The following is an 11,871-nucleotide window of genomic DNA, read 5'->3' on the forward strand; positions in this document are numbered from 1 at the left end:
TCCAATATTCCATAAAATAGTACTACATTTCAAATAAATCGTCCTATAAACATCATCGCGATTTATAAGATAATTTTGTACATATATGCCGACAAAACCATCACGTGACACATACTAAATATTATTATCCAGGATGCTTTATCGATGGAAATATCACTCACACACTGTAGTAGTGAAACTATATAAATGAAAATATAATCGAATGCGTAATAAAATTCGTTGTCTCGATTTTCTATTCTGATAAAACACAATAGTAACATTTGCAGGTACACAATTGCAGACGTGCACAAAGATTCACGGTATTAAACGCTCGAAAACCATTTTCAAGGCACTCGCGAAAAGTTTAATGGACGCGGTTAGGGTGAACTCTACATCGTACTCTGCCCTGGACAATGACTCTCTTTGGACCAATCCCACACCAGCTCATCTTTGGTTTCATATTGCGTTTCCACAGTTTTCTGCAGGTAGTTGTAAACAGGCTACCTACTGCTTTACAACAGATCACTGGTATATCTAGATACTTCTTAGCGAGCTATTGTTAGAAATATTTAACGCGATAGAAGGGACTACTTTCATGTCGCGTAGGTTTACGCTAGAGGAATGGTGCGGCCGCGCGGGAAACATCTGCCAGCTGGCAGAGGCCCCGCCCATAGAATACGCCAGTCTCCCCCACTTCCCCCACTTCGCGAGTAAACGCACATATACTACGTTAAGTCATCTGTACATCCATGACGCGCGCGCACACAACCTTTTATCCTGGTCCTTCATCAAGTTCTCTGCGCAATGTTACATGATACGAAACTATAATAAAAATTCGTTGCTTCTTTATATATATATATATATATATATATATATATATGATATAGATATCCTAAGTGGATTATCTTGCTTATTTTTATATAAATATGTTTTAAGATGATTGACGAAAAATACGTATGTAAAATGAAGTAATAAATAAAAAAATTTTATATTATATTTATTAGTAATATTTATATATTTATATGTAATTTTATCATTAAATTAATATTTAGTTTTCATGTTTTAAAACTACGAATCTAAATATCTAGATTTATATATTTCATCATGTTTATTAGATATATAAATATATATATATATGTTTTTTGATTAAATAATATTAAATTTTTAATTCATATTATATGATATGATTTTAAATAATTTTAATACATTTCATTTATAAATTGATTATTTTTTAAAATGTATTTTTTAATAATATGCAAAAAATAATAAGTATAAAAAAATAAGTATATAATAATATAAGTATAAAAATAATAAACTTTCAGAACACCACATATATTTAAGTACTTCATGAATTTTATCTGCTTTGATTATTTACTGAAAATTAATAATTTTTAAAAGTGTTTAAATACATAGTTTAATTATTATAATTGATTCTTTATAATAGAATTCAAGTAAATTTTTGTTAAAATATTTTTTTAAACAATTTTTTCAGAGAAATTTCATTAATTTTGTTATTTAAATCAATAAGTTCTCAAAAATCGTGTAGCTACTGCCATCTAACGGTCAATTATTGCACATGCTAAAAATAACGGAACGACAACCGAAATATAAATACTCAGATGATTTAATATAAACAATGTACTTTCATCATTTGCAAATTTTTTTACAATATATGAAAAACATTTATTTTTAATCAATCTCTCTTTAATTGTATAAAAAAAAATATAGAAGTCATGAACTTACAAATAAAAAGAGGAAATAAAGATATTCTCACTTTCAAACCTATCGATAAATACTGTCGATTAAATTATATTTCTTTTATATTCTGATATAAGCTAAAAATAATATTTAGAGACTGTATTCATAGTTATTATTTAATATTCATTTATATTAATATTTTACACCATATAAAATAAAAATTGCATACAATTATAATTTAGAAAGAGATAACTATGAATACGCCTTAAATGTTTAAAATGAAAATAACAATTTTTTCGTTTCTTATTCTTATTTCGTTTCATTCATTAATCCGGAAAATGATTTTTTTAAACTTAAATTTTATATTTGCAATTTTAAAAATATAAATCTTATTTTAATCTTAAATCTTTAAATGTTCTTAATGTGAATGGGGAATGACATGTATGCAAGTATGAAATCATGAAGCATTTTTACTACTATATTATAAGACAGCTATTTACTCAGTATTATTTGACTGAGTAAAAAATATTTTCGTTCAAAAAGAGAAGTGCACATTTAGACTTTTTTCAATTTTATTTTAATTAGTATGTAGTATTATTTAAATGCTCAATGTTTCGTGTAAAAAAATTGCATAAATACACGTATCATTTAATTTTCCATTATTAGTGCGTTTGCATATCTTAAATTATCTAATTATTATAAAACAATTTTTAAAAAGAAAAATGTTTTTTTTTTTTAAATATTTTCATATTTTTAAATTAGACATTGCTTTTCTCTGAAAAGATTAAAATTGTTATATTAGTTTTTATACTAATTTTATACTGGACGTTATTTTGTTTTCAAACGAAAAATGATTGATATAACACATAGAAATCTGTTATTTTTGTTTTTTAATTTGTAATTGATATTGTTTTATTTTTTTGTACTCACAGTTATGTGTGATTAATATATTTTAAACAAAATCCAAATCCTTTGTATGTTTCTAATTGTAATACTATTTATAATGCCTCCCAATTTGTACACAATGATTTAAGAAAACATTATTTTTTCTTCAGCAGATATATCTATATAATATTCTCCGAATTAATAAATTTTTACATTGCTAATGTAAAATCGCTCATTATCATAACAAAAGAAAATACTTTGCTGTACTTCAATTCAAATTCTGGTATGATCGTGACTATAAGATCTAGATGATCATTTATATGTTTTGAATCTAATATTTTATCAATTAACTGCTAAGAAAATGTTTGGAACCAAATTAAATTGGTATCTCATGAGATTCCAAAATATTGAATAAATAAAGAGAGTAACTAATGTTACTCTATCATACTAAAAATAGCATATAAGGAGCCTAAGGCAAATTAGTCTCAGACTTTGCTCGACTGGTTTGATTTACTGTAATGATTATAAAGCTACATATAGATACAATATTTGTTATACAAATGCATCAACCACTTTCTAACAATTATGCTTTTTTTATACTGTGGTTATCTCTTCATTCTTTTTCAAAAAAAGTAGCTAAACCTAATACTGTGCTAAATGCTATATTTACAAGATTGATTAGAAGTTGACCATTTCTTTTTATTTAATTATGTACATACGCATGTGTGGCTCTTGATTACAATAAAGAGTAAATCAACAAATTTATTAAAATACATAAAACTATTTTAATATTGCGAATTATATGATTAAGGCAAATATGATTGAAACTGTAATGAATTGATATTCAAGAAGTTATTTGTACTTTATGATTCATTTTACTATATTTTTATTTCTCATATATTTTTGTTGATTTACTCCTAAAATTTTTGTTTTAAATTACATTCTTTAACTTTCTGTTTGTTTAAAAAAAATTCTTAAATATATTAGCATTTTTTTAAATGTGGTTCATGCATCTGCAATCAATTTAGTGCAACGTGAAAGCATGGATTTACAAATAACGGCGTCGTGAAAAAGTAAAAAATTGCTAGAATAATAAAATAACTTCTAATACATCAAAATATGTAAATGCAACATGACAGATTTCCTCTTAATATTTTAGATAACAATTTACATAAATATAAATACGAATTTTCATTTTATTTTTCTATCAGATTGTTAGAATATTAAGTTAAAAAGTCAAACTGCATAAAATTATGAATTTATATAAATCTTTTCATTTTAGAATTCATTTATTTGGATGCATTGAAATAGCTATTGTATTTTATTTTAATGTAGGAAGAAATAATATATTTAATATTACAGTGTTTCTGCTATTTATTAAGAAAATTTATCTATTTAATTTTCAGATAATCTTGAACATAAATTTTTGGAAGAGAAAATGTTTTATAAAATATTTTTTAATAAAATCTCTTTCTTTCTCTCAATTTTAAATTATTTATGTAATTTCAAAACAAAATAATTAATTTTCTTAATTTCCCTCTTTTTCTTAATGAATCTCTTTCTTTTTTTAAATGAATGCTATTCAAATTAATATTGATGAGAGAGTAAAATCTCTTTTAGTAATTTTGATACATATGTGTATATATATTTATTTATACATATATTTATACAAGATGTTTGGACAAAATAGATAGAAAATTTAAGGGATAATTTTAGAGGCTTAAATAAATACAAACATTAATGTGCAAAAATTTTTGAAGAAATTGTTGAAGAAAGCTTATTTTTCAAGTTATAAATAATTTAATTTTGTACTAAAAAAAGCATAAAGTGAAATTGTTCTATTTTTGTCATACTCTATTTCCATCTCGCTTTATCTAGTGCAAAATTAATTTGCTTGTAATTTAAAAAATAAATTTTACCAGACATTTTTGCATATCAACTTTTACATTTGTTTCACAGTTTTTAAAATTATTCCTTAAATTTATGTATTTCATTCGAACATCCTGTATATATATATGTGTGTATATATATATATATATATATATATATATATATATATATATATATATATATATATATATATACACATGTACATACATATATACATATATATACATATACAAATATATATATATTAATAATAAAGCATATAACAAACACTGTATATAACCATTATGAAACATGAATTTTAATTATTTGCATCTACATGCCTTACCTGTAAATCCATGTTTATTTGTATGCAATGATGGAACTTATTCATGGTATTAACTATGTACTATCTTTGTTATAATAATTTTTTCAATCCTAATTTCAACCTTTCCTGAGCTGGATTCACTTTGATTTTCAATTGTTGAATAAGATCATATATTTTTAAAGAAGGCCCAACTTTAAAACCTGTAAGGTCTATTATTTGGTCCTTAGTAAGTGTCAATAGAGTTTTTCCATCTATTTTACGTTTACTAAAATTATCGCAATACGTTGCACAATCGTTAACACGAAGAAATTGTGCAACGTCAAACACATTCCACTCAGATGGCACTAAGTCACCAGATTCAGAACTTTTTTGAACACCATCTGCTAGCCTTGGGATGTATTTGCTAGAGGCAGATGTTACCTATGAAAAAAAATTATTTTAAAAATTTATATTTAAAAATGTTTATTAAATAAGATTTTGATATTATATTTAATAGATATATCTCAATAAAAAAATTTATTGATAATTTTTTAAAAATTTCTAAATATGTAAGCAAAATAAAAAATAAATCATACTCACATTAATATATGATGTTGCAGTTCGTTCTTTTGGTGGTGGAGGACTTTGTATCTCACTTTGAGTATCATTTAATGCTTGACCTTGTCCAGTAGTAGGACTAGGTAAAGTTTGATCAGGTCCAGCTGGCTCTTCAGCTGGTTCTGGTTCCCTATTTCTTTGTTCTGGTAGACTTTCCAAATCACATTCTCTTTCAATTTTTATTCCTTGAGCAGGCTCAACTTCGCGTTCGCGTTCGCGAGCCATGCTAATACGTTCACTGTGCCGAGGTAGAATGTTTTTCGCGCAAGATACTTTGTTGCTTTTCTTCAATTTTCTCTTAGCTTTACGTTTAAGGCCTCTTGGTGATTTTACTAAAAAAAAAAAAAAAAAAATAAAATAAAATAAAATAAATATATTCAAATATTAATGAATATTTAAATCATTTATCATTTTAATTTATAATTTATCACAATTATTATAATTAAAAAATTCTTTAAAATTTATATTTATTATATTTAAAATATATTACAATTCATATAGAAAAATATCTTACATATAAAAATAATTATACAAAGTATAATTGCACATATTATATATAGCATAAATTATGACTATTATATAGAAAAAAATCAAAAAATAAAAAACCAAAATAAAAAATCAGTTTTGAGCTAAATTAGAATATCAGAATATGAAAAGAATATTTACCAGTAGGACTAGTGTTTTTATTGAGTACACGGGGCCCTTCTAATTTATGATCAACAAGATCACACCATCCAACTGGATAAATGTCAGGACTCTGACAATCTAACCATTGATCATATTCATCCTCCCAACCATCAAAGTGTACTCTTAATAACCTTCCAATTACCCTAGTAATAGTAGCAACACAAACTAATCTAGGATCCATTAAATCAGCAGCTTCGAGTCTCATTCCTTCAATAAATCCATGTTGAGGTATTTCCTATAATAAAAATTTCTATTTATCTAAAAATAAATTTATAAACAAATACAAAATATAAAAATACAATAATTTATGATATATAAATGTTTATTTATATAAAAATCTTATTAAAAAAAATTTATCTTTTATTATTAAAATTGTTTCTGTAATTACCCTATTAAATAACTGCACAGGAGCAGGTATAGTATTTGTCTCTGTTAAATATGCATCCCATGTAAATGTAGTAGGATCATAACCCTTTGGTGGTGTAAGTGGTAATCCATGTTGAGAACAAAATCCAATTGGAAAGATACAAGGTGAACATGAATGATAGCAAAACCAATCAGCACCACTTGCATCTTCATCATAACTATCTATGCGGATCATTATATAATCCTCTTTTAAAACTTGCATAACTGTTGCTGCACATATGGCAGAAAGATTAAGAGGATCAATAGCTTCTACTTTCATTCCTTCTCGAAATGTATATCCAAGATGTACATGATGGTTCTTTGGCACATAGAAAAGATCTTCAGTTGCATCATCTTCACACAATTTTGATTTTGATACACGCTCTAAATATTCAGGATATGCATCCAATGTTTGTCCTATACGTTTAGCCCAACCAACAGGATGTATAAGCGGAGAATCTTCGTGGCACCAAAAACCATTATCTTCGGGTGGTGAATCATAATATCGTACATGTAGTCGTTTACCCACAATTTTTTGTATTGTTGCTACTTTTACTTGTGAGATTCTATTTTTATCTACTACTTCTAAATGAAGTCCACATCTAAAACGCGACTTCATACTATCATTAACTTTATTATAAAAATTAGTTGGCAGTGTTCTTGCACCTGTTAATCGTCTCATTAGAAAATCTTTCCAGTCTTTGTACTTATTAGCAATTGCTGAAAAAAAATTGTTAATTTATTATTATTTTACAAAAAAAAAAAAAAGAAAATAAAAGAAAAGAAAACATTAGTGAAAAAATATATTTTATAAAAGATATCTACTTACTATTAGGTGGAATAAGAGGTTTGCCAATTGTTGCACACCAACCTACTGGATGTATATCATTCGAGCACAATGATACCCAAAAATCTTTGTCAGCATTAAGTCCAAAACCTTCATACCTTAACAAAGCTCTATATCCAGATATACGTAATACAGTAGCAACCCAAAAAGAATCTGGAAAAGCTTCACATACTTCATCACAATCAGTATTTTCTACTTCTACTTTCATGCCAACTGTGATATTATCCCATATTTCTGATATAGGTGCCTAAAATATAAATATTTAAATAAAATTCATAAAAAATTGAAAGATACATAAAATATAATAGAAAAACATTGCAAAACATACAAATTAAGAATTATAAAAGATAAATTATGAATTTTATATATATATATATATAAATCATTTTAATATTGAGTAGAACACTAACATGTTTAAAGCAAGATACTGGAGCAGCACAAAATCCAGGTTCAATTAATTGAGGAGTCCAATCGTAAGAGCCTGCCATTTCAGCAGTTCTTTTTCTTCTTACAGGTAAATCCTCTGGCATTACTAATTCAGATATAACTTTTTCTTTTTCAAGTTCAGAAGATTCTTTTATATCTGTTTCTTCTTTCACTACAGTCTAAAAAATTTAAAAGATATTATATAATTTTTTTAAATTACAATTACAAACTTACAGAAATTACTACTTACATTTTTCATTACTTTAGATTCATTTGGAGATGATGAATTTAGAGATGTAGGTGCTTCTATTGAATGAGATGGACTATATGTAGAATCAGCAGTAGGAGCAGTATGTTCTGAAGATCTTGCACATGCTCTACTGCAAAATCGACGTTCTTTGGTGTAAAATGCATGCTTTACACCAATAGCACCACATTTTTCACAAACAGCTATAAAAAAATAATTTATGATACATAATTTCTATTTATATTTAAAATGTATATTAAAATATAATGTATTAAATCCTATGTTTTACCTATACCATCCTTACGAATGGGAATAAAATTTAAATCTGTATGTGGTTGATATGCAATTGGTGTCTTTAAAACCAATCCAGGATGTTTTATAGGTTTTATTTTTCTATTACGATTGTCCTGAGTAGTTTGTGTTGCTGCATTGTTTACAACTTGTTCCCGTTCTTCATCACCCATATAATCCTCTAATGTCAAATATTCTGTCATTTCTTGCCTTTCAGATTGTGAATCATATTCCTAGAAAATAATAATAAATAAACTTTTATATTATAAAACTTTCATATTATATATATATTGTAAGTTCAATATACATGCATATCATATTTTAAGAAATTAAATTTACCTGTTGTATTTCTTGGGCATCAACAGCTTCCATAGCTTCATCAGGTTCTGAACATTCATTAGGAAACTGAGGTGGTAGGTATCGTACCATAGTTGTAGGTGCAATTTGATGATTCCTAATATCTTCATATGGATTTGAACCATGAGAAAAGAATGGACTTTCAGCTTGACGTGGATCCAACATAAGTTCATGTGTTGGTTCTCCATGTACCATCATATCTCCCATCCATACCATCCCTAATTCCGGTAATCCAGGGATGGAAGCATACACTGAATTCATACAAATATCCATTCCTATATTCACATAATGATTAAAATATTACTTTTAGACAGATTATGTACATTAATATTTTTTAGTATCAAATAACGAATTATTATAATTGAAATAATAACATTTCAACATGAAACAAATTATTTTATATAAATATAATAAATTTAATGAAATTAAGATACTTAATAGGTAAGACGATTCTTAGTATATACAAAATTTAACGACAATACATTATATAATATATAATACAAAAACAGTTTTTTAAATTGATAATACTGTTTAAATCTATTCTATATAATATAAAATGTAAAAAAAAAAAAATTCAATATGATTTATTTCTCAAAGCGACGCCGAAGCTTTGAAAATCAACATTTATTCAACCTTTTCCACTGGGAAACATGTCTCAAAAGAAGAAGATTCTCTTTGAAGATACACCATATCCTGTGTAAAGTATTCAATCCCAAGATCATAAATTACGATGTAATTTAACGCGCGAACATATCACATAGCGTAGGAAAACAAGTACGAACCATTAGAAGCTTGCATGTCCATGACAAAGCAGAGCCAGAAAACTCCTGTATATTCAAGTGATGTACAAATTGCAACGCCATCTGATATGAATCATTGTTATTACACAAACTGGGCGGTATAAACGAAATTTTAATTCTTCACTTCTTATTATTTCATATCAAAAATCTAATATAAAGAATCTAAGAAAAAAATATGATCAAAATATATCAACAATTATTTAATTTAAAATTCATAAATTTCATAAAAGAAAATTATAAATTTAAATATAATTACTAATTACTTACATCAATAATAAATCACATAATTAAAATTAAAATCTAATAATTTAATAATAGTATATTAAAATATTAAAAAGAAATATTAAAATAATTTTATTAGTATAATTAATAATATTAATATTAATATTAAATTGTAATTTCATTACTATCTACATAATTATATAACATTTAATAGAAGATAAATTTTGTTTAAAGTTGTATTCTTTTCTGAAATTAAATATATTTTTTTATCATTTTATAATATCATTTATAACAATCATTTAAACAATAAATTCAAATTAATATGTAAAGATAAAATTAGTTTATAATAAATCTAATCAAATTTATTCATAATTATCTTAAACGTATACAGTTTATAATTTATAAATAGTTTTAAGAAATAATATTATTATAATAATTTTTATCATACCAATGAAAATGATTAAAATTCTTGTTTTCATTTTTTCCTTAAATCTTCATCCATCTGTGATTTATGATTAAATGATATCTTCCTTTAAAAATAGCTATTATTATAATAAAAATTAGTAAACTATTCATTACTATAATAAGTGATTTGTTTTTGAAAAATTAGTCACATTAAATATTACATATATATATATATATATATTATCTTTTTATCTGAAAATGTATTATTATATCTAAGTTTTTTTATATTAAAAATAAAAAAGGTTAATTTACTATTCAAAATATAATTTATTTCTATTTAATTTGCTTATATATTAATTTTAATAAAATAATATATCTTTGTTTCTCTGCTATTTTTTTTTAATATTTCATATACTATTTAATACATTAAATCTTACATAAAATCATTTATGTATTTATATAATAATAATAACTATTATTTGTAATAATAATATAATAATAATTATTATTATTATATATATAATTTAATTAAATTTTAGAAAAAGTCATAAAAAATTTTGAATTTTTATGTTTTTATAAATTTTGATATCCAGAATTCAAAAATAATAATTAAAAAAGTTAATGTATAACTTAATAATTTAAAAAAATTGTAACTTTCTATTTAATCATATATTAATATACTATTTAATCATACATTTCTATTTAATCATAGATAAAATTCCAATATGAAATTATATGAATTACAAAAATTTTATCTATATTTGTAAAAAAATTTTTACAATTTATCTAATCTCATATTGGAATTTTATCTAATATATGATTAAACAATAGTCAGTATCAAATTCAAATTCATTTAAATAAAGAATTCAAAATATATTATCATCAATTTAAATTAAATTATGTTCTAATATTGCCATTTTATAATGATTGAGAATTAAATTTTAATTTAATTTATATTAAATTAACAATAAATTTGTATATTATTTATGATAATATATATTTTTTATTGAATAAATAATTATATATTATAATACTAATTGCATCATATGAAATTTTTCAATTGTACACTGAGATTTTTATTAAATCATGGATCAAATTGAATAAAAAGATTTAATATGTCATATAATTCACAAAAATGCGACACTCTACACGTAAATAATTTTTAAATCATTAAATTCAGACAATAAATGACCTAATTTTCAGATTTTATGTACAAATCTATAAAAACATTTAAAAAAAGAGTTTAAACATTATAATGTTTGATTTCTAAATTTTAAAATCAAAATAATCAATATGTTAGAAATATATAATTGAAAAATGATTTTTTTTTTATAGAAATTGATATAAATATATTATTTTATATATATATATAATATATACTTTATATATAAATTTATATAAAAAAATAATTATATATATTATATTTTATTATATACATTATTTAACACAATAAATTATCGAATAAATAAAATCACATAATCAAAATTTAAAAAAAAACGATAACTTTTAAAATTCTGATAAAACTATATTTTCACAAATTTCGTGGAATTATTTGTTATTAATGTTAATATAAATTGACACACACAAATCATTTTCATGAAAATTAAATATATAGCAAAATTTATATCGATAAAGATTAGTATATTTTATAAATATTTTATATTTTGTTTCATATATTCAATATTTAAAATTGTAATATCTGTCAAACTATTTGGTTAGTTCTAAAGACTCGATTTGTTAATCAATATAGATAGCAAACAATACATGTAAAATTATATTAGTAATAATAATTTATATATTAATACTTTATATATATATATATATATATATA

General features: G+C 23.5%; 1 protein-coding gene across 6 annotated transcripts; it reads right to left on the reverse strand.

The window, feature by feature from the left end:
* Window positions 1-1,585: 1,585 nt before the first annotated feature.
* LOC100867035 (polycomb protein Sfmbt) lies at window positions 1,586-11,782 on the reverse strand. Of its 6 annotated transcripts, none has more exons than XM_086913501.1 (12): window positions 10,084-10,220; window positions 9,396-9,575; window positions 9,247-9,306; window positions 8,596-8,864; window positions 8,255-8,489; window positions 7,969-8,168; window positions 7,703-7,897; window positions 7,275-7,539; window positions 6,429-7,165; window positions 6,020-6,275; window positions 5,336-5,685; window positions 1,586-5,176 (listed from the first exon to the last, which is right to left on the reverse strand). In XM_086913501.1, the coding sequence occupies exons 3-12, from the start codon at window positions 9,263-9,265 to the stop codon at window positions 4,847-4,849; spliced, it is 2,856 nt and encodes a 951-aa protein (XP_086769627.1). In that variant the 5' UTR covers window positions 9,266-9,306; window positions 9,396-9,575; window positions 10,084-10,220; the 3' UTR covers window positions 1,586-4,846. The 6 variants fall into 6 exon arrangements, 5 of the variants coding, with proteins under 5 accessions (XP_086769627.1, XP_086769626.1, XP_086769625.1 ...); XM_086913500.1 differs by having other exon boundaries at window positions 8,596-8,888; XR_015293750.1 differs by lacking the exons at window positions 9,247-9,306; window positions 10,084-10,220 and having other exon boundaries at window positions 1,586-2,741; window positions 4,778-5,176; window positions 8,596-8,888; window positions 9,396-9,476.
* Between the last annotated feature and the right edge of the window lie 89 nt (window positions 11,783-11,871).

Source organism: Apis florea, unplaced genomic scaffold, assembly GCF_048593485.1.
Source record: "Apis florea isolate Af1SG1 unplaced genomic scaffold, ASM4859348v1 contig_3496_pilon, whole genome shotgun sequence".
In the NCBI taxonomy this organism is placed as follows: domain Eukaryota; kingdom Metazoa; phylum Arthropoda; class Insecta; order Hymenoptera; family Apidae; genus Apis; species Apis florea.

Bases quoted from the DNA above. Each gene is read 5' to 3' on its own strand.
- LOC100867035 (XM_086913499.1), bottom strand. From the start codon at position 10,114: ATGAAAACAAGAATTTTAATCATTTTCATTG. The intron at 7,898-7,968 runs GTAAGTAGTAAT...TAAATTTTTTAG, and splicing joins AATCTAAAGTAATGAAAAAT to ACTGTAGTGAAAGAAGAAAC. The intron at 6,276-6,428 runs GTAATTACAGAA...TTTTTATTATAG, and splicing joins CTGTGCAGTTATTTAATAGG to GAAATACCTCAACATGGATT.